Source organism: Tetrao urogallus, assembly GCF_951394365.1.
Source record: "Tetrao urogallus genome assembly, chromosome: 2".
Taxonomy (NCBI): Eukaryota; Metazoa; Chordata; class Aves; order Galliformes; family Phasianidae; genus Tetrao; species Tetrao urogallus.
The window spans coordinates 25,573,501-25,597,615 of NC_136814.1; the positions used below are offsets into that span (position 1 = coordinate 25,573,501).

At 35.3% G+C, this 24,115-nt stretch overlaps 1 protein-coding gene across 1 annotated transcript in view; it reads right to left on the reverse strand.

The window, feature by feature from the left end:
• SRBD1 (S1 RNA binding domain 1) overlaps window positions 1–24,115 on the reverse strand; it is a gene marked incomplete at both ends in the record, with an annotated part of 117,174 nt that overhangs the window by 30,804 nt on the left and 62,255 nt on the right. Inside the window, one exon of the mRNA XM_079550806.1 lies at window positions 19,855–19,937. Within this exon, the coding sequence (XP_079406932.1) occupies window positions 19,855–19,937 (83 nt within the window). The remainder of the gene's footprint in view (window positions 1–19,854; window positions 19,938–24,115) is intronic.

Here is a 24,115-nt window from a genome sequence, read left to right on the forward strand (position 1 = left end):
AGCTGCATACAAAGACAGATATTTGACAACCCAGTCAAAAGGTATGCCAGCAAGTTCTGCTCTGCTACAGAGCAGCCAGGCCAAAGCTGGGCTTGCCTTCAGTTTGAAGTCTCCAGTTGTTGTACTCTACCACTGGGGATAGCAAATATTTGAAATAGGAAACTATGAAAAATATTACTAAAAAGACTCATTGTAACCAGACATATACACTAAGATAACACTTAAAACTTAAAAATGAATTGATGGTCCTTCACATCATCTTTGTTCTCTTCATCAATGGAAAGTGGATTTTTTTTTTTCTGATCTATGGAAAGCACTCAATAGCAATACCTGAAAATCCTGTTGGTTATTACCTAGCAACCTTAGGTAGTTTAAAACACACGTGAAAACTGAAGAAAAATACTTGAGCAACTGCATCAAGAATGATATTTTTATTATTCTTTATCAATAATTTCTTAACATTCTGTCAATTCTCTAGATCTCCTTTCACTAGATACTGCCAAAGAGACAACAGAACAATGTACTGTTTAATAGGGATAACTAATGCTTGAAAGGTTGCCACGTAACACCTACGTAGCAAAAGCTTCTGGCAACATGCATTCAGCTTACTGCTGAACATGAAGCTTATTAATTTAATACACACGTCTGTAAAAAGTTACAAAGGTTCTGGGCACCCAAGTGCTGGACTGAGTAAAGAAGGAATTATGGCTTCTTCAAAGCAAATTTCAAAAATCTTCCAGTAAAAGAACAAAAGCACTAAGTATGACACCAGAGTAAAAGTAAATATGTTGACCTGATCATGTTGATCAAGTACTTCAGCTTCTTTAGAATGGACATCTTGAGCAAAAAACCTGCAGGGCAGTTAGATGATGATGGACCTAGCAGTAACCCACCAGGCTCACACCTGCCCAAAGCCAGCACTCTGCAGATATAATCCAATGAGTACTAAAGAGAAAGGGTAACAGCAACTGGATTGCATCGCCAGGAACTGGTAAACTGAAGAGTACTCATACAAATCTGTCAAAAAGATCTCTCACATCACCAGTTTACAGCGGCTGGAAGGAGAATGGCAATGAAGGCTAAACCTGAGAAGCATTACCTGGTAGGAACACTCACTCTGACCTCCTATATTACAAAAACTTAACTGTTTCTTGTAAAGGAGTAAGAATATGTGAGCAGCTGTATGAGCATGAAAGCAGGCACAAGGAAACACAAGCTGTAGAAGAACAGAAAGGCAGAACTGAGCTACAGCTTCAGAAATTACTCCCCATGCACGCATTTGGGCACAATACACAGGGTGATGGAACAAGGAAAAATATGCACAAAATAATTCCCTCTACAGACTTGCAGAAGTGTAAGGGAAACTAAAGGATGAAAAGTGAAGGACAGTATCTCCACTGTGCAACTACAGGCCACGGCCTGCATTTCATCATCATTCAGGAGAAAATGGGATCTGTAACTGAAAAGATAAAAATTTCAGAGGACAAAATAAAAACCATGTCCTCAACTTCTCACCCCTACAGCTCTTTCATACATAGTTGCATCCATCAACCCAGTTAAAACAAAATAAAGGAGAACTACACATCAACAATAAAGAGTGGGGAAAAGAATATCTAGACAGAAATAACCAGTCTCCAAGAACATTTATTTTGCTCTGTAATAATAATAAACACTACGTACACCACTGTCAATGAGGATAACACTTGTTCTAAAGCAAGTGAGTCTGAAGATCCTAAATACATGTTTGCCTGGTTAAAATGAATGCTTTTCTTTAAAGTTTCATTTTATACTCTCAAGATTTCTGTGACTGCAAACCATTCTAATGTTTCAGACCTTAATTTATTGATGAACACTGTCTCAACAGATTCTTCCAAAAAAAAAAAAAAAAAAAAAAAAGAGACTATATAAAAAAAGCAAAGTAGCAATATTAAATGTTTAGTCCTATTGCTGAAGTAGAAATGGGAAAAACTGAACACTGTGAAGCAGCAGCACACTGATCAGTCTCTCCTGCTGTCTACATCCTCCTATGCATTTTAAGTGAAGACCGGTCATTTACAAGTAAAAAAGAAAAAAAAGTCTATTTTCAGATTAAAAAAATAACATGGGGAACAGCATATCAAAATTTTAACTATATTCCACTGTTTTCAACAGTACAATAGCCATTTACTTCTTGTATATGCTAGTGCAGTACAAGGTCCCACACTGTCCTCTGCATTCTACGTTTGCAAGGGCTCAACTTTCCCTTGAAATGCTGCCACGCTTGGTCTGTTTAAGAATGAAACCTGCTTGCCCTTAGGGCTTGATAGAGTTAAAGGGCAAAATCCTGGCTCCATTTAAAGTCAGTGGGCAGTTTGCCATTTAATTCAATTGGTCTAGTATTTCACAGGGACCTTACGGGTATACTGAAAAGCTTGTACCCATGTATCTTTCTTTTGCTTGGAGGAATAGCAGCAGCATGTATTAGATTCTAAGAGTAAAGTCTGGGTGGTAACCATAGGACACTGGCTTTTACTTTCAAAGCTCACATCAAGCTCAAAAGCATTCATTCAAAATTCTGAAATAAAACTAAGTATTGGTTCACCTAAAGTAAGCTTCTAGTTGGTACTCAAAAATTTATTCTAAAATTTAGAAACTACAGTAAAGGCATCTGAGAAAACATTCACTTTCATTTAGTTCAGATGACTTTAAAGAAAAGGATCACAAAAATCACATTTTATTTCACAGCAGGAAGGCACATGTTATTCAATACTAGCAAAAATGTGGCTGTTCCCAGTGCTATACTGCAACTGGCTTGGCAGATATTTGCAGAGACAGCATAGGCAGGACATTTTAGATGACCCCAACCTCAGCATTCTAAACAGACTATAAAATGTAACTAACAATTCACAGTAATAATTACACTTTCATATTTACTTTTAGAATTGTACATCCAACATACCTCTAACAACCTAAGAGGTACAAACCTTCAAACAAATCATGGGGAAATATCTGTTTAGATCCTTAAGTCTTATCTGTTTTTATTTAACTTTTTGTTTATTCCGAGACTTTCACCCTGGTGCCACACAGACATGTTCCTAGCACCAAAATATCTGGCTGCTGATTTGAAGTTCAAATCAACATATGAGAAATACCTCTTTGACTAGGAAGATGAGATGACATGCAGAACTCCCAAAGAAAAAAATGCACACACTCCTCAAAAAGTAATTACTTCACTAATATAGGGTTGCATAAGGACATCAATTTATGTCAGGTGCAAATCTGTAGAGATTTTATAAAAAGTAATTAGTCAGCTATGAGTAGAGATAATTCAGAAATTGTAACTGCTGTTTGTGGTTCTTGTTTTATTTTTTTTCTGAAAACATCTATAAAATGAATGATACTATTACTCACCTACTTATGAGATTCAAATACTCTCTCTTACAAGTCATAAAATTATGGACTGTACAGTTAATCTGTGGAAAAACCCAAATAATTGCAAGGTTTTACTTCTTGCACTCAATTAAAAAAACAGTAAACACAAGCAATGGATACCAGGATGTTCAAATTTCTAGGCCTTATTCTTTTTCCCCAGTTCCTTTACATAAACAGTCATCTGTTTTGAAGTTAAAAAAACTTCCCCTCTCAGCTAATGCATATGGGTATTCCTATATCTGTCTTCAGAAGTTTGGAAATAGATGCAGAGGGTTAACTGATTTTGCATAATGTCTCTAATTCCACTGTTAACATTCTGGCATAATATAAAGACCAACCTGGTAAAGACAAGGGGAGAATAATTATGTTATGCACTGTTTCCTCATTTTCAATTGGAAATTAAATTAGTAGTCATTGTTCAGAAGATTTGTTAATACCATAAGCTTGCCCTCACCCCCAACACTTCAAAAATTAGAAGTAATAAAACCTGCAGATAGCCACTTTTATCTAAATTCATACAGGCTGTGGGATCTTTAAATTCATAAAATCCATTTTCCATTTATTTTCATCATGTCAAATGAAAATATATTCCAACACTTGAACTGGAAGTACAACCTGACAAAACCTGATAGCTCAAGAAAGAAAAAGAAAGGGAATGCCAATTAATGCAATTACTCACAGAAAAGATATGAGGATGAGTACCTATCAGGTCAGGTTCAAAAACATATCAGAAGCACCAGTGTTAAAAAGAAAATGAAAAAAAACCTTGCACTCTCTATGTTGAGTAGCACTATTAAATTCAGATGCAGGGCTCTGTTTAGATTGGACAGGCCCCAACAGTAGAACAAAGTCAGTCTGTCTTAGTACCATAACCAAATTCTACAAGTTAACAGCTTTTCATGAAAAGCTGCCATTTCAAAATGTCAATCAAACCTGAATATAAGTGGGAACTCCTGCAGAAATAACCAGCTGCAGGTTTAAAAAACATTTTTCACTGAAAGTGGAAACACAAAAGATGTTTGAATGAGATCTCTTTTCATTCCTGTAACAGTAGACGGTCATTTTCACAACATCAAGGACAAAAACACAAGACAAAATTGCAAATAATGTCTTGAAAGAACCATTTGCAGGGGTGATGAATGATTCAAGTTACAAATGACAGAATTATTGGCAAATGGAAACTCATTAATATGAAAAAGCTTCTCTTACTAGGCTATAGCTTGACTCCACTTTTTTTTTATTGCATCTGAATGATTAGGATGTATGTATTTATTTCAATCCATTTAATGTTCACTTTCTCACCTTGAGGCAGCTGCTTGCACCATGGACATCTAACTTGCAACAAAAGCAGCATGTCTATGCTATTGTGTGTGCTTATTAAACAAATATTTTCAGTTAATCAAAACACAAATTCTAACAGAATGAAGTTAAAAAATTATGTCCTGTCCACTGAAGGAACAAGTTTTCTCATCAAGTACATATGTGTTTTTATTCAATATACAAGGGCAAAATATTATTTACACTAGCATGTACTGTAATGGAACATAAGCTTAGTAATAATACTTTGGATACATTCTCTTTTTTAAAGGACATAGCAGGAACAAAGTTATTTTTCCTATTCTCTGAAAAATACGGACTCTGAAAATTAATTTGCTACCTAAATGCCAGCTTCATCTATTTTCTCATGTAATAGACCGATGTAATCACTGATGTATTTTACAAACTTCTACGTTCGATCATGGGAAATAGATTCATCTAATAAGGAAGGCCTCCTGAATATCAGGTACTCCTGCCCTAAGAAAGGTCAGAACATCCATACTATAAAATCAGCATTCATTACACAGTTCGTAACATAAACATATAAATAAGTGAATATACTGCAAAGCAGATGAACACCGCAGTATGTCGTACAGTTTACAGTATTAGTGTAGACATTCTGCTTCACATATATTTGCCTCCTTCCCAGTGTGACTATCACTGGCAATGACTGCTGTGCAAATGGTATAACATTAACTCTTCTGAGCAACAGCACTCAGGTTATGCTTCTCAGTAGAAGGAAAACAAAACTTATGAAGTGACATTAGATTCAGAAATAGTAACAAGATAAATTAGCACAGCTGTATTAAATAATTCAACCTATAGGAATTAAAAGTTGAATGAGTAACGAAAGTTTAGAACTAAAGATGTGAATCTTCAGCAGCATTCACAGAAAACTAAGATGTTGCACAGCATTACATTCAAACAACTCATCACTGCAACCTTGGTGTACTGAGATATTAGTCACATCAACTTGTCTCACACTATAGCACCGTCTTCTATAGCATACCAACATCTTGTGATATCTAAATCCTTAATCCTTATATTAGATCAAGCTGCATTTCTCTAGCTATAGGTTGCAGTACCGCACAAAAGTTACCTGAGAAGGCTTTTGTTACACTCCAGCTTTACTTCAATAGAATCAGAACAGAAGCTTATCAGTAAGGCTTGTGGCAAGAAAACAAGAAATATATGGAGAATTTTGCATTGCCAGCATTTGCTTCCAAATAAGCTGCAGCATATAATGTCTACTCCAGTTTTCAGAGACTAATAATTAGTATAAATAAACAGTCAAAGTAAGATTAACTCAGCCAGATAATGTTGCTACCAAGCCTATTTAAAAATTGAGACAGAAAATAAAGGGAAAGGAGGAAAAAGAAAAACGGTGCCAAGCCTACTGCCTTAGTAAGCAGAGTAGTTTTTGAACATTCTCAAAAGCATAAGGATTTCCTATTTACTTCAGGAAGCAGCTTACAAGTCAAAACGTCCTGGAGGGTTTTTTTTTATTTTGTCAGGAGCTGCCAATTGTTAGTTAAGATTACTATTCATTTTACAGGAGTGTTAAGAATGCAAATGGTTAACAGCAGTATAAACTATATACTTGGTTTAAGTTTGAATGTCTAAAACTATTACACACTGCATTCATCTGCATTCCCTGTTTATGGGAATGAAATATGTAGTCATTTGAAGTCCACAATATGTATACTGTGTTTGTAATAACTGCAGATTTTACAAGCACATTATTCTTTCCATTAGGATTAAAACCTCACCGAATAGCAATTTGTGAAAGAATTCTAGCAGGGCCCTGAGCCCAGAACTCTGACCTCTGATGAGATGCTTGGCAGCAACAAACTCTAGGTCTAAGCAAAACATCTGGTTTGAGTTAGACTTCCTGAAAAAATAGCCCCTGTACTGGGGAAACTGGTATTCACTCAGCTTTGTCTATACACTTTGACTGACTTCAGCGCTGCTGCAGGAAAAAAAAAGCTTTGCCAGAATGCATGTCAATCACTGTAGACTTCTTGGTGGCCTCCAAAGAGCCAGGCACTTACATTAAGAGATACTTTTCTTGCTTCTTGGGCTTTTTCCTATTGTACTTCATAGCAGCATTTGTTTCAGAATTAGTGCCAACACTGAATTATCTAATCCAAAACTACAGTCAAGCTCAAAACATAAATTATTCCTGAAATAGTTTCTGCAGTTTTTTTTTTTTAAACCATAATTATTTTGACTTAATTTTTCTTGCAAATTTAGACAATCACTGTCACCATGAAATAAAGGGGAATATTCCTGAAAGAAATACAAACTGGAACTGCCAAGAAATTGGTAAGAACAGCAAGATCTTTTGACTGGCTCCCAAAACATTTTCTGTGTTCATTTCATAGACAATAGAAACACAGAAGGGTAAGTGTAGTAAGAATGCTGATAAACTGGGTCAAGGTATGCTGAGTCTATTGCTGTGTGTGACCACCACAAGCTCCAGCAAGGAAGGATGAGGAAAGGACAGAGCTTACGTCTCCTTTTCCTGAAATGAAAGGTGCATTGTATCACAGAAAGGGTGAAAATGAAGAAATGAACAATACCTTGCAGGCTCAGTAAAAATTGCACTTTGTTAAAATTGATGGCCTGGGTAGTGAACAGCTCAGAGCAGAGAGTAAGATGCAACTTCCATTACACGTGAGAAGTACAAGGCCAAACAGTGCTACACTCACTGGAGATTTTCTGTTTTTAAATATCATTGGGAAACTTTTGAAACTATTTAAGCTATAATAATGAACCAGCATCGATACCTACTAAGATGTGTTAACTAACAGATATAGAATGGCACCAGTTGTCTAATTTAGGAGTAAGAAACTAAAAAATAATTGAATTTCAAATTAACAGATACTGAATTTAATGGAGAGTTCTGCCAACACATCAACTGATGATGCGTAACATGCACGTACACAAGAGATGTGTAATACCACAGTATCCACACACACAAAGGTGAATTCACCTCTGCTTGCGCTAGTAATAGGACGTCATTCTATCAGCATACATCTTTTCTGTACATCCTCTATTGCCTACCTTGATTAAAAAAAAAAAAAAAAAAAAAAAAGAATGGTTTGGTGAAAAAAAGAACCTGAAAGAATATTTTCTTTCATCTGCTGTACTTTACACAAGTCTGCTGCATTGCTGTATATTGCTAATTTACTCATAGTTTATTACTTCCTTTGATTGCTAATGCAATAATACTTTTATGCCTGACCTAGTAGTAACTCCATACTGGAATTAAATGCCAATTTTTATTTTTCACCCCCCAAATTCCAAACTAAATGCCATACATACGAACCCCTGCATTCAAGCAAAATGCAGCCACCAACCCACAAAGGTACACTTATAAAATGAGCCTTGCTTGTTTGAACTGCAACACTGCTGTCACTGGAGTTTCACGCGGGAGACATAAATAAATAAAAATAAACCGAAGTAATAAACACCATGTTTTATGGAGTTGTGCACGCACACAAACAGAATTCCTCCTGGCAAACTTAATAGATCAGACTTAAAAGCTGCCTCTCTCATTCCAGAAAACTCCTGGCCTGGGCTACTCAGAGACCCTTAGGCAGGTCCAGCAGCTCAAGCAGCCCCATTCTGCCTCTGCACCACGATGTGGCTGCCCTGCCACTGGACCATGGCTTGTGGCAAAATGGAGCCATGCTCCCAATTCAGTCAGAGTAGAGATTGCCTGGTGCAACTGGAATAATGAATCCCCTTGCTAAAGTCTCTAGCAGCAGAAGGTATGCTTGAAAAAACTGCCTTCTAGCCATCTAGTTTGCAGAACATAACATATTGCTGAGATGTTATGTCCTCTTAGGAGTTCATGTATTCAACTACTGATGGTATTCCAGTGGCCATGTTATTCACATTCTGGAGTGAAACTGTTTATTTACTTTTTTTTGAGGAAATAACACACATTTGTCCATAGACTTTCAAATTTTGGAAGACTGAACATAATTTTAGAATCATCATCATCAGCTGGCTGACAGCAATAAAGACAACATTCACTTTAAATAACCCTGAATTATGTACAGTTGAGTAAATTTGAATTTGTTTTGATTTAAGGTCTTCCAAAGTTGAGGCCAACATGCTGAACAAAAATATTAAACTATCTATAACCCTGTGTCAACATATGATGCTACTGGGAATGGTAAGTGAATTAATTTTCCAAGGAAAATTAATTACTTATGACTTACAGTTGTAAAAGCAAACAACGTAACTCTGGATTAGGACACATTTAATTTCTGTTTGGAGTAGTGATTAAATTAATTTCATATAATTCATGGTATGTAATGGAAAGCAGAACAAAGATGAAATCTTAGACAATGACTGACATAGAAAAAAAGTGTATATTTATGTTCGTGATCCAAAAATAAAGGTCACAGATATTAATCACTGTCTAGAAAAACATGAGTTTAGTTTCTGAAGCAATGACTTTTTTTCCAAAACTGTTTGTTAAAAAAGTGTTATTAGCAAGATAAAATCTAAAAAGCAACAAATTAAAAAAAAAAAAGAGCAACTTGCATTTTACATCTCAGAGAAAAGTACAATTTTCAGTGATAACAGCTGAATGATAATAACGGTCACAGGATTATTCTGAGGAACACCAAAACTGAATTATTTTACACTAATTTGAATTCATATTAATTTAAAGGCAAAATGGAATAATTTGGTCACAGATCCAATATGCATACAAATACATGTATTAGTACCACATTATAACTTCAACCCTAATTTAGGATTTTTATCAGTAACTGAATTTTTCTAATAAGCAGTTAATGTGAAAAATAAATCAGTAGCTAAATGAAACTAGGAAAGAGTTCTTGCAGCATTCCATAATTTCGTATTTGATCAAAGAAAGATTTTTTAAATGTATTTCAGTATGAAACATACGAGTTCTTAGTTTAGATATTTAATCACAGAAACCACACATATTAAGCAACAGTTTAAAAATTTAAATTCATCAAAATTCCAAAGGTCATTTTTGGTGTCCTTCTGAAAGCAAATATTAATTTATTGCTGATTTCAGGTGTTTTTGTGTGTTTTTTTTTAATATCAAGTCAACAGCTGCTATGCCATGAACTACATTCGAAACACTCAAACTATGATAATATTATTATTTTTCCATGCGTCAAGTGAATATACTGTTAATTCATACAACCAAAACAACAGATGCAATGCAACCATTCACAGCAAACAGTAACTATGGAATTCCACTAACGAAGAAAAGCTACATTCAAAATGTTTAAGTTTACCACACACGCACATTCAAAGCAAGCGATTCACATCGACTGCCACTTTTACTTGCCTTTCAGCAACAGGGAGATGCTTTCACTACAGTCATAGTTTAATAAATTTTATAATTTAAATATTTAAATTAAAATCTGACTAGAACTTTTAAAGGATGAAATTACTTCACACAAAAGATTAATGTTTGGAGTCAAATTGCAAGTTCTATGTATATGACAAATATTACATCAGGGATATAGATAATGTCAGTAGTAATTTCCAGTGCACTAGCTATTATTTTACTATAGTATTTTCAAGAATGTTTCAGAAATTGTAAAGATATTATGAAAATTTAAAGCAAACCTAGATGAAAGGAGCTGCAAAATTGTTCTTTGATAAAATTGTATGTTTTTTACCCAAGGTAACTAAACACTTTAAATGTAAACAAAAAACACAGTATCTTCTCACACATTTAGGAAACTGATCAGTCAATACACTTTTGAAAAAAAGATGGGCTTTATTGCTCTGTTTTGTTTCAGCTGTTAGATTATTGTTTCCAAACTGATGCACAGATGAGCCACGGTGAGACAATTTCTGAATCCCAGACTTGCAATTCACATTTTGCTCCTCTTTCCACTTGGCTTCTGCATCACAATATAGTCTTGCAGGAGTCTAAATCTACCCTGTTGGCTCATAACTGATCTAGCCTGTATTTGAACTAGCTCTGCCCAAGTATACTTATGGAAAGGCAATTCCATCTGAAATATTAAACAGCCTAGCACAGAGCATACACTGTACCTGAGGAATTTTGCACAGGAGCTCATATCTGCTTCCTTCGTGGAAGTAAACAACTTTCTCACCTATTTTACAGGAAACTATAGGCTGTGTACTTTTAATACAAGAGTGCAAATCATCTGAGAAATTTTTCACCAGTCTGTTTTTATTTGGTGACAAAAAACTTCCTAATAAGCTTCTGCTACTAGAATCAGTAATTAAGCAATCAGAAAGAAACTGACAAGTGAGGACAAACCTGTCAAACAGCTGTTTCCTATCAGCAGGCTTAGGTTATTCCCCCTCCATATAGCAACATCTTTTCCAAAACTTTCCTACTTTTGTTAAAATCTCAAAAGCTATGAAAAATACACATATGCAGTCATAATATTAAATAGGAGCAATGCAAGATGGGTATTATTAAAGTCTAAAATTTACCTGCTTTCACGGAAACATCTCTGACAATTTTCACATGCTTTCTAATACGCATTTTTGTGACAGCAGTGAAAAATAGATGCAATCCATTGGCAGCTTCATGAGTGACATGTGCAGATGCAATGATACTGCTGTGCTCTTGCACTCTTTGTAAATACACAAGCACAATTTTACTTCATTTCCTTAAAGGGACAGTATCGCACCTTACTGAGCTGGAATGTGTCCTAGGGGATGCCAGGATTTACAAAATCATTAATAACAAATGCCATCTTTTTTTTCTACATATATTTTTTTCCTCATTATAACCAGATACAACAGATTATCTAAAGATTACTGTATTATTGCTGTGCTATTTGCCCGGCAGACAATAGGTAGCCACAAGCAAAGAGACTGCCAAGTTATCAGAGGTATAAACCATACCCAAGCATCAGAAAAAGTCTCTGAAAATTGGTTTAAGTTATGCAAATCTGCCAGGTGTCAACTTTTCTTTTTTTCTTTTCTTTCTTTTTCTTTTCTTTCTTTTTCTTTTCTTTCATTCTTTTTTTTTTTTTTAAGAGAGGAACCAACTTCACTGAGATGAAGAAACATCCAAAAACCATTATAGACTGCCCGCCCCTTTTTTGACAAAGCTGTCTTCAGAGATTTTCTTCCCATAGGTGTTAGATGGCTTAGTTCACAGAAATTTACTCTTCAAAATGAAAAGCACATTATTCGCCCTCAAAGTGGTGTTGGGCAAGAACATGTATGATTTTTGCTTAGTTTCCTAACAGAGCTAATACTTTACCACTACCACGCTATAATTAAGAGATTTTGCAGCCAGCAAATTGATGGTCTGCAAAATTTAGCTGAAGGTTGGATAACTAATCCTAGCAAAAAGATTCCGTAATTTCCTGTGCATTAGAATTCCTGAACTGAGTACAGACGTGTGTACCCATCCATTTACTTTGCACACCTCTTCCCCACTGACATTCCTTCGCCTGCCTTTAATGAGATTTTATGAGGAAAACCACCACACTCAAAGTTTTTTGTACACTTCAAAAATTGGAAGAGTACCCCCCACCCTTTCCTCAAATTTCAGAGCAACTCTTTAGAAAAAAAATAAGAAATTGTGAGAATAGTCCTCTTTACAGGAGCCTAGGGGTTCAGGAGAGAGATTAAATTTTCCTTTATTGAAAAGTTGAGCTAAGAGCATTCTTGTGCAATACTATCCCACTTGCCCATCTTTAAAGTCACAATGAATTTGTTCAGAGATGAGGCCTAATAGAGGAATTAACTGGGCAAATCTGTGCTTTTTTTTTTTTTTTCTTTAAATAATGGCAACATATCCTCTAGTCTACACTGTTTATCAGAATTAGCCACTTTCTCCTACGATACTCTACAGTTACAGGCAGAATCCAATCTACAACAAATTTCATGGTTTTTTTTTCCAACTTGAAGTACATTTCCAGTTAACCAGTTGACACAAGATGCCCAAAAGGTGTGATAACAATAACATCACAATAATCAGATTGCCAATAATAAGTAATATACCTAGAACTAAACACACTGGCATACATAGACAACGACTGTTTAAGCAAAGTTTTCTTTATGCAGACATTTCAGTTAAAGTACAAAAAATCATAAGCAAACTCACAAAAAAATATATCATAGCAGATCCAGTTCTGTGCCTAGCTGCATGCCTAAATTCAGTGTAGTAATAGAGAAAGAATGCTGAAGCATTTTGTAGACAGGCTGTTCAGCTTACTGTTGAAACCTGAAATCTATAGTTCCAACCATCAAATAACATTCCTGCTGAACTGAGTTTTCCACAGGAGCTACGTGTATCACAGAATATAAAAAGCACTGTTCACCTAATAAATAAGATATCCTGTTTTCTTAAACACAAAAAATTAAGTTGCAAACCAACACAAATTTGTTTTGATAAGCTTAATAAGGCAAGTTCAATTTTAAGGTTGTTTTGACAATCACGCCTCAGAGATTAAGAAGTCCACTCTCTTGCACGTCATAAATCGTCATATTCTCACATCACTTATAAGTGATTCTCCTATGCGATCCAAGTAATACACCTAACAATTCATATACCCTATGGGTCAATTAATCCAAAAAAATAGAAAAAGGAAATAAAGTTCTTAAATACTGAAATGAAAAATGTACATATCTGATTGAAGGAACAGCCATCTCCAGTAGTTTGGTCCACATTATTTAAAATGTAGACTGCTCCACAAGTAAGGCCTCCTATTAATTTCCATGGAAACTACAACAGATACAAAGAGCACAATAACGCTATTTGATAGAGCACATTCCCAGCTATAAAACACTGCTTTCAACACAGTCACCACCATTAGCTGTGCATCTGCATCAGCAATGAACAAGAGCCTACATGCTACAATTACAAAAATCTGCACTGCTGAAATTCACCACCCACCCCTTCACTATGCTCATATCCACTGTCTGGTCTCCACAAACTTCTGCAAGTGTCAATGAATGCCTGAATAGAGGAAACTCAGTAACACACCTTTGCTTCATACGCACTTCCACATTAGATGCCATTTTGTCAGATTGTTCCCCTCTGTTGCACAGCAACTAGATGTAACAAAATATTGCTGGGAAGGTTCAGCCTCTGCCACCACACCACCAACATCCACCTCTGATGTTGTGGGCCAACATAATCATATAGAAGGTGTTATTTTCAGAACAGCCCTCATGAAAGCATAAGACGCACAGGATTGATATTCAAAATCAGATATCAGTAAGTATGCCTCCTGTTTTTCATCATCAAAATTTTGTATAATTTTAACAAAAAATGACCGTGAAGTTTTTCTTAAACTGTACACCAATTTTTTCTTGTGATGGCCAGCATTAAGACAATGAAGATGCTTGTTTGTACTTATCAGATACTTCACAGCTTTCTTTTTGCTATCAGTTTCTTGTTTAAATATGAAATTTCCAAGTTTGTACTTTTAGAGACAATACAACAATGCTTAATTTACCCAAAATATTGAGTTCAATACTAAAGAAATTCATTTAATGATAAAGTTTAAGCCTCAAAATAACTTAAATAAAGCTAACAAGTTATCTTTGCTAGAGTTTTGTAAGAATAGGCTGACAAATGTCCCTTTCATTGCAGACAAGCCAGAATTTCTGGCAGAAAAGACAGCCCATGGAAATAATGCAGAGAGTTGTTCACCCCACAGTTGCATCAGGCTGACCAAATTGTATTTGATTTTACTGCTGGATTTAAGAGATACCCTTTAAGTTTCTTTGAGTTCTGCATTTTTAATGTTTTGCTCCAGTTTGTCTCTCAGGTATCTCCAAAATTATTAAACCTTAAACATTAATTACACTTAATAAATACATTGCCTCAAGTAAATATTTTTCATGATAGGCGTGCAGAACAGTAATAAAATTTAAAATGATGCCACTGTCAAAAATTAGGTTAACGCTTCAATTTTTTAATACCTAATCTGTCACCACAGACAAATGCAGGTTAAAAAAGACATGACAGATGCAATGCCATGGACATATTTGGAGAGAAGAAAATTAAAAAATGGAACAAAATGAAAGGGCTGCCTCAGTTTAAGCTGCATGCAAGACAGGCCAGTAATGTTCTTGCAGCACTGCCCACCAGTTTTGCATCATGTGGGAGCTGGCAAAGAAAGATGCAGGGACAGTCTGCAAAAAAGCTGCATCCTAAATTACTAAGGGTCCCACTGCAACAAGACAACAATGGGAGAGAAAGTGTTCTACACAGTCTCATATGAGAAAGGAACAAAATCTCTTCCTTCCAACAGAATCTGAGGTATTACTTCAGTTGGATACCTCCCTGTTAACTAATGGGCTGTGTTTACACCTACACCACACCATAATTAAGACAGAACCAAGCCTATTAAATAAAATGCATATCTGATTAAAAGTATTTCTTAAATCACATTGCCATTTAATGCAACACGTCCATCCTCTAGGGTAAAAAAAAAAACAACAAAAAAAACCCCAAAACACCACAATTCAACGACTGTCAAATTTCACCTGAAATAATAAAATGTCACACAGGTAATCAAATACTAAAACTGATACACTTCAATAACAAGCAGAATTTCAAGAAAGAAAAAGATGAGAGGGACAAAAAAGGCATTTCTAGAGTTTTAACTCCTATTATTATTTATTCAAATTAGGCTTTATGAAATTCTCTTCAGAAATGTAAAGAGACCAAAGCAAGAATTGGCTCAACGTTTTTTTTTTTTTTTTTTTCCTTCCTGAGAGCCACTGCTGAAGATTTATCAGTCATAAATTCTATTTCTTTGACAAAAAATGTTCCAGCTACATCTGGACTCAATGCACTTTGGAGGTTAGAAAGCTGCATATATTATACCTTACATTCTTTTGGAATGTTAATTCTCCAAATGCGTTAAACAATTATGCTACCACAGTCAAAAATATATCATGATGAGGGTTTTGCACTATAAAGACCAAATATGATTTTGCAATTCAAAATCAGAGATATAACGCATTTGTTAATAATTATAGCTTGTCAAACACTTTTATCCTTCAACACATACCATATATTGTATTCCTAGATGAGCTCCACTGCCACGACTGTTTTCCCTGTTGAGGTTACTGTTTTTCCAGCATCCAAGAATTTTGCACATCAAATCAAAAGCAAAGGACAAGCCAAACTTAACCTAATCTCTTAGCATTCTTTTTCCCTTCTCTGTATTGTAATACACATTCATACACATTCTTATTTTGACTTTTAAAAGCTTTACTAATTTAATTCCCCTTTTACCTGGGGTTATTTTGTTTCTAATAGAGAACAGTGAACACTGTGCTTATCCCAGTGCTGGTTTATTCTCCTACCAAAATTTAAGTTAGTTTTCAATTTGAGAGGAAGGATTTTGGTGCTGTAGTTTGTTTTTGTTTTGTTTCCCTCTGGGATTCTACTTTTTAATCCGTTTTCTTTTGTCTAGAATTGAAATCCCTAACCACAGCCTTTGTGAAGCAGCTTTCTTCTCAGCTCTTCTCTACACCATCCAAGCACATAACAATTGCTGCGGTGATTCAACAGCCAAAATTCAGCTTGCAGTACAATATAGTACTTGAGCCACTAGCTGCTTCACACATAGGAATTAAGCTTTGAACTGAAATTGGGAGGTGACAAGGCAAACACATACTGCATCAGGCAGGGCCTGGGCATCATCCTTGTGCTTGACTACAGAAGAAATCATACTAATATGGCCCGAAGGTGATAAATTAATTTTGGCTAGGTTCCTGTCTGAAAGAACGATTTTCCTAATGAGATAAAGATGAAAGAAGACAAGGACCTCTAGGCAACTGGAATTTTGGACTGAGAGAAACTGTAATAAATCAGGTGATTCCTTCTCTTGGTTTAAAAAAGTACTTGTTAAGAGATCAGGGGTCTGTTTATTTTTTTCTGACAAACCAAGCTTTTGCAGCAGTTTCAAACTCAGATTCATAACTTGAAAGGAGAATAAAATCAGCTGGTCATGCATTCAATTCTTGTTGGACATCTAAAGGAAGAAAACACAAATCACAGCTAACCAGGCTCAATTTCCAGAGATCTGCTGCTACCTGGAAACTCAGATTGAAGTATTCATACCCAAACACGAAAATTTGCTCAGAAAGCTTCTGCTAGCAAGAGAAGAAAACATCCATGAACACACATGCGTGTGAAGAGGCACTAACAGTACCAAGAGGACAGGAGGTGGGAGGGATCCAAAATGACATGGAAGCAGTGACTACAAAAGGCTTGGCTCCTTCACACAGCACTTACACAAGAGGGTGACTCAGTTGACCATACACACCTATCCTGTGCCACAGTTTGTGAATATCTCACTGTAAAAGCTACAGCCTATGTCAGCTAGGTTCTTCATAATCTATCTCTTAGTTCAGAAAACAAACTCCCAGAAAAGATGGCAAAATTCTTGTCTCTTGGCTACTATCTTTCAAACTGTAGAGTAGTTTGGGGCCTCTGTGTTAAGCTGATAGAAAGGTCATATCCATTTGGTGGAAGTATTTAAAAAAAAAGAAGAAAAAAAAAGACCACGACCACTACTTCAGGGAGCCAACATTTTGGTTCACGTACAGTAAGTGTGCAACCATCTCTCATGAAATCACATTTCTGATTTGCTACAAGGCTTTCACGGCAGTCAGCCTCAGTTGCCTCTCTCTGAGGAGTAATGAGCTGACTGAGCACAGGACTATGCACTGTCTGTCCTTCAGGACAAGAAAGTCCAAGTCTAAATTTGTCCAATTTCGATTTATCAACTTCACAATCTTTAAGAAAAGAGATGTCATATGCAAATACTAGGTTTACAGTTACAGTGGGCTGATAAAGTAACTGCAGTTATATTTTTGATCTAGACTGCACTTCTCATATTTCATCAAAGAAATTAATAAAAAATTATAGGTAGCAATCAGGTTATAAATTAAAGTACAATAAAATCTCTTGTATAATACAAAATTCTGTACCTAATGTACTCTTTATCTGGAGGAGTCTATCAGCTGTTAATCTGGCATTGTCCATAGGATAAAATCACTTTTTTGATGCCTGGCTTCTGAGATGTAAACAACCGTTCTCCTGAAGGAGAACAAGTCATAATAGTTCAGTTCCTCTTATCCTCACACCTTCTTTTTACTTGTTTGTTTTCTGCCTTTGAGCAAATATGCTATGGCTTCTGGGGTGACACTTAAAAATCTTGATGAGATTATGTCCTTCTCAGGGGACTTAACAAAATTATGACGAGACTTAAAAGTGCAGTCAGGTGGGGAAGAGCAACTTCAGGGATTTTACCCTTACCAAGCTTTTATATTTCTTCAAAACTTCATATAACCATTTTGGACATGGAAAAAATAACAGTTAGATGTTTATTAGTAAAACATCACCAGTGGATCGAGAATCTTCCAGAAAGAGACAGAAAAATAGCACTTACCAGTACCATTACAGTCTCAAGTAAATCAGTCTCAAGTAAATCACACAGGCTTCAGCAGTAAAGAGCCACTACAATACGGTTATTGCAATAATGCTCCCCAAAACACACAATTACCACCAACTCTATGTCTTTTTTTTTTCAGTGTATGCTTGTACAAGTTGCACATGGGTCACGGTAGATAGCGTACGTCTAAATCAATGCCTTCCAGCCAAGTAATGAAAATTAGGAGCACTGAGGAATCCACAGTATATAATTCAAAGATAACAGTTCTTAATTTTTGAATAGACTTAAAAAAAAATTGTTAAAAATAATGAATTTTTACTCAAAGGGCTTATATTAGGACATCACATTTCAAGTTGTTTTTTTTGTTTTATTTTGTTTTAAAAGAAGAACTTTCTTCTACCGTAAAACCAAGACCAAGGATAATCTGTATGATTTGTTAATACTGCTACTTTAAAAATTAAAGCAAGCTATCTCCACAAGTGAAAAACAAAACAAGTATGCTTCAGACTGAATCTTCTTTTTGCCAGAAGACCACCCCAATTTTGGCTGCCACCATTAAAACCTACTTTTACTGAAATCTGGATACCTAAGCTAAAGAACACTTCAGTATTTCAACCTTTATATCTAACCTTCCTCATAAGCTGTGGTATATTTCATAGTGAAAGATTATGACATAAGCTAATTTTACTGCTAAGCTCCACAGTTAGCAAGGAACATGAGAACATAAAACGTAGTCTCTGGCAATATAAGTACAGCTTGCAAAAACAGCACTGAGTACTACTTTTACCAACCAAAATGTTGACCTCGGTTCCCTCTAAAAAAAGCCAAATAATACAATAATCCATGATACACATCTCTTCAAAACCTGTCACGTGACTTTTAGCAGTGACAGTAAATGATTCTAGTCTCTTAATTGTAGCCCACCCCATTAACACTCACACACCGATCCAAAAAAAGTTAGAGTACTTTCCTTTTTGACTCCCATTTCAGTCTTTCAAATTTACTTACATTCTCTACTCTCAAAAATAGAGATAAGCACATACTGAAGTTTCTATTTTATTTTTTTTTAAACTTCTCTGTTTGCTTGGAATAAAGTATGTGAATAAATGTTTCCCAGCATCGATGCTAATGTACTAGAAAATGACAATGTCCTATGTACCACTTCTGAATGATATTCCCTTGGTAAATATACTCTGAAGGTAGATGATACTTCCAAGAAATAACCTACAAAGATGTAGGAAAATAAATGAGTTGCCAAACTTTTTCCAGATCAACTTTAGTAAATGCAAAACTTCAAAACAAAAGTTTTTATTATAAACTTCAGAGAAATGTATCAAATAGCACAAATTAAGGGCTTCTAAATGAGGGATCAATATCCTATTGTATTTTACACAAAGAGCTAAAACCCCACTGCTGTAACAATGGGGAAAAAAGGTTTTACATATCAAATTACCTGTCTGATTTGATGTTTTTAATAGACTATAAATCTGGCTACAGCAGTTTCTGAGTCTCAATCACAATCGTTAAAACTAGAGATTAGAGAAGACGCATTCTTTGACTTTTTCAAAAGCGTTTTATTACCACTTCACGAATTCTACAAACATCCCTTAAAGGAGACGTAACTAGTTGGCACTTGATTATAAAAAAGCATTTTGGTTTTGCCTTCTATCATGATGGATTACTTAAATGATATGTATTATCTTACCTGATACATTCCAACTCCTATGTGTTTGGGCTCAATTTTCACTAGCTCAGCTAGTGGGTCTTGTACGCGTCTAGCTATGGAAACTGAAAAAGAGAATTAGAAAACAACAATTGTTTAAACAGAAAATCACAAGCATACAACAGTTTTTGCTATTTTTTTCGTGTCCTATGTATTTAATTTCTTTTTAATCTGGAAATTATCAATAATAAAATAAAATCATTTTCCACTGTTAGACACAGGAGATAAAGAGTGTGTTAATCAAACTTCTTAAATTGAATAATTCAAACAAAGACCTTAAGAAGATTTCATACTGTAATACAACATCATATCCAATACTCAGGCCACAAAGTTAAACAGAACTGTGTACAGTAAATTTCTCCCTTGTCTCAATACTAACATTTATAAACATTTAACAATTTAAATTACACTCTTTAATGTTAAATGAAAGATATGTAGCAACAAATATGCACTAAAAAAAATGAATGGAGTAGCTATCCAATATTTCTCAAATACTGTATTTTCTAAGTTAACCTGCACATTTAGAGTTGAAACTTTTTATATAATTCAACCACAAAATTCAGTATCGACTTCAGAGAAAGTTCTCAGGTAGTTGACTCCTTTGCTATCTTTTAATCAAATCTGCATACCAAAACACATCAATATACAGATTGTCATTGCCATAACCAGGTAGGAAAAAATAAAGCTATTTCCAACATTATTGCCATGGAAGAGCACAGGGGAAAAATTTCTGTTTTTCTACACCCTAATACTTGAAACAAGCCTGGAATTTTCAAGTCTACTTTAATGATTACTACTTTACTTATCATAATCTTAGAGAAAATACCTATCTACAAATTTCAAACTTCAAATTCTCAACCTTTGTCCAACTCTGCTGATACTGAGCTACATTCATATTTACAACTGTGCTCCCTCCTACAAACACTGAAAGAGGTAAGTTCTACTGTTCAGCATTACATTTATAAGCTTCCCCTCCCCCAATTCATTTTTATATCAAAGAAAACATTAACAAACAATACTAGAACCTGGAGTTACTCTTAATACTGAAAAACAAACAAAGAACACCCTAAACAACTACCAAAAAAAAAAAAAAAAAAAAAAAAAGCAGAAAATGAAGTGCACAAAGCAAACCTAGCCCAGAGATCTAAAAAAATTGATAAACTCAGAGCAAAACTGAGTTTCACTGGAGCGCAGCTTTTCTTAACTAAGTTTTCAAAGGCCAGGTCTTGTTGCCAAAACTGCTTTACCCTCCAGATGTACTTGTGTAAGAGTGAGAAAAATAGGACAGAAGATGACTGCACTGCTTTGAAAACTCTCTCCAGAAGGAACCCCGCACTTCAAGAGGCGATTTCTAAAATTTATTTTACCTCTAAATTCATTTTTAAGAAAATGAACAGTGGGTCAGAGGGAGAACAGACAAGAATCAGGAATAAAAATATATATATGCAATTGTTAATTTGGCCAAAAATACCTACGTAATCATTAAAAAAAAAAAAAAAAAAAAAAAAAAAAAAAAAAGCAAGTGGAGATAATTTTATGTATTTATATACACATGTATACATTAGCATACAATTAAATGACACACAATTATACACATATTGTTAAGTAAAATATTTCATACGTATAAAGCTTTAGATGGCTTTCTACAGCTAGGTATAAAGTAAATATAAGAGATAGAGAAGCTTTACATAGAATTGTTTACATTCAACAGGATCTTTTGAGGTTGTTTTATCACACTTCTTGTTTTCACGCAAAGTAAGCTAGAGAAGATTGCCCAAGACTGTGTCAAGTTGGGTTTTGAGCGTCTCCATGGATGGAGGCTCTATAGTCTCCGGGAAGCTTTTGCCACTCTATACACTCACACACAGTAAATAAGTAGGTTTTTTTTTTTTTTTTTTTTTTTTTTTTTTTTTTTTTTTTGTGTGTGTGTGTGTGTGTGTGTGTGTGTTCAGGTGGAATCTTCTGTTTCGATATGCCTATCCTTTTATCCTGTCAGTGGGAACTATTGAAAGTTTGCCTTGTTCTTCATTCCCTCACAGGTATTTCCACAAATCAGTGACATCCCTCCAAGCCTTCTCTTCTCTAGGATGAAGGGTCACAGCTCTCATCTGTTCCTTGTATGAAAAGTGCCTCAACCCTTTAATCAGCTTGGAGGCCCTAATTTAAATGACAGCTACCGCTACTGCAGATAGTTAAAGACTTGACAGCATTTTGTAAAAGAACTCGACTAAACTTTGATACTTGAAGCCAAAACAGTATACCTAATGCTTATTAGTTATGCAAGCTCCTCGAACCATAACCACAAAACTTACCATTTGAGTACAGCATTAGAGATTTCAGTTTTAAGGATTTGCACTGGTAAATGTACAGTTAGCACAAAGTTCACTGCTCGGTCATGCAAGACTTTTTCATACCTTCTATTATCAAATTTAACATGCTGACAATGGCAGTTTGCTAGCTCAGCTCAGAGAGCACTATACTGGTGACATCTGATACATGTGCTTCTCCAAGAGAGAGGTTCTGCATTCAAAGGCTATCACATATGCCTTCTTGTCAAAAATCAGAAAAGGTCAACCAGTGCAAGTACACTGATTATAGCTCACACAAGTATAGCTTACTACAGAAATGCTTTCCTGTAAGTACTGCATTAATTACTTTGAAACACTAGAGGTACCTATCACCAGTCCCCTAACAAACAAAAATGGAGCACAACACCCTTGAAAGCAGTGTGGATCCAGGACATTCAAAAGATTTTTCCTAGCCAAATGCACGCACCAAACATTTTGTTTACCAAAAAGTTGTCATAAAATCAATATCCAAATAAGTTTTTACAGAATTTTTTTTTTTTACTTCATATGAAAAACATTTCAAAAATTGCATTTTAGACAAGCTGAGTGCAAACATCTGTCACTGCCCGTATGTCCTTTCATTACATCTTTTAGGACATTTCCAAATATAAACTTCTCTAAAGAACCTTCAGATAAAAGGAAAATTTAGATACCACTTTTCTTAAGTTAGGTTGACAGTGTCATTGTATCTCAATGAAGTTTCCAGCAGAGATGTGGGTCTTGACCCAGACAAGCCCTTCAGCACAGATGCATGGCAGTATTCCCACCCAAACCAGAGAAACTCTTCACATGCATAAAGTCACACATAGTTAAGTGCTTGCCTGGATGATACAGGAAATCATTACAATATCGAAGATTAGCAGTCAGTTGTATGGTTTAAGGGATGCAGTTACTACATGTGCCAGTGAGACGCTGACCTGCAGTTTCCACTGCACTATTTTATTCCAGAACATTTCAAATTCAAAAGGAAAAAAAGCAGAACAGGGAAAACAATAAGAGTACACTATCTCTAGGAACCAATTCACTTCTACACTGAATTAAGATAAAAATCTGCTGTCCCCTGTATAGGCAAAGCCACCTTTTCTTACAGAAATAGAATGCTTCAATAGGCGTATCTTTTCAGGTGGCAATAAGGCTCCACTCTGTTTCATCCATGATCTAGATTCCTGCAATGCAAGCACAGTCTTACTGAAATCATGAGGGGTCTGCAGATATGCAAGGTCTGCTCCCTACAGACCAGACTGCAAAAATCATAGGTAGTAAAACCTGACAGTCTTACATCACTACATTTTGAGCATTTTTCATACTGAAATACTACACTAATATTTATTACACTTCAATATTTATTAAAGACATTTTTGTATGTTTGAAATACATTTCAGGAATGGCTACAAATCATGAATTTTTAGAATAATGACAATGAATTAGGTGGTACATTCTCACTTCCACTACTAAGGTATGTTTCAATTTTGCTCCAAAAATTCAAAAATATCATGACTGCATGTAGGGCAAGAACAGAAAACAGGATTTCTCAAAGTAACCAGTGAACCAAACATGAGACATTTGAAATACAATGTGCAAAATATGATAAAATGGAGAAAGAAGTTATTCAATATTAAAGGGTATTAATATTGTGGATACATGGGCTTCTTGGAGAAAACCACAAAAACTGCATACCAGATAGACGCAAAGCTTCTTCAAGTTGTCAATTAAGAAAAAAACAGCATTGCAATATTTGGAATGACAGCAACATATTGTGCTGCCATGCAGTAAATTCATATAAAATTTTAAAGCTAGAGGGGACAAGATTGCCTAGGTGGTCCTCTGACTTCAATGCAGATGAACTTCACCTCCAAACAGAAAGAAAAAGAAGGTTGCAGAAAGCATATTTACCA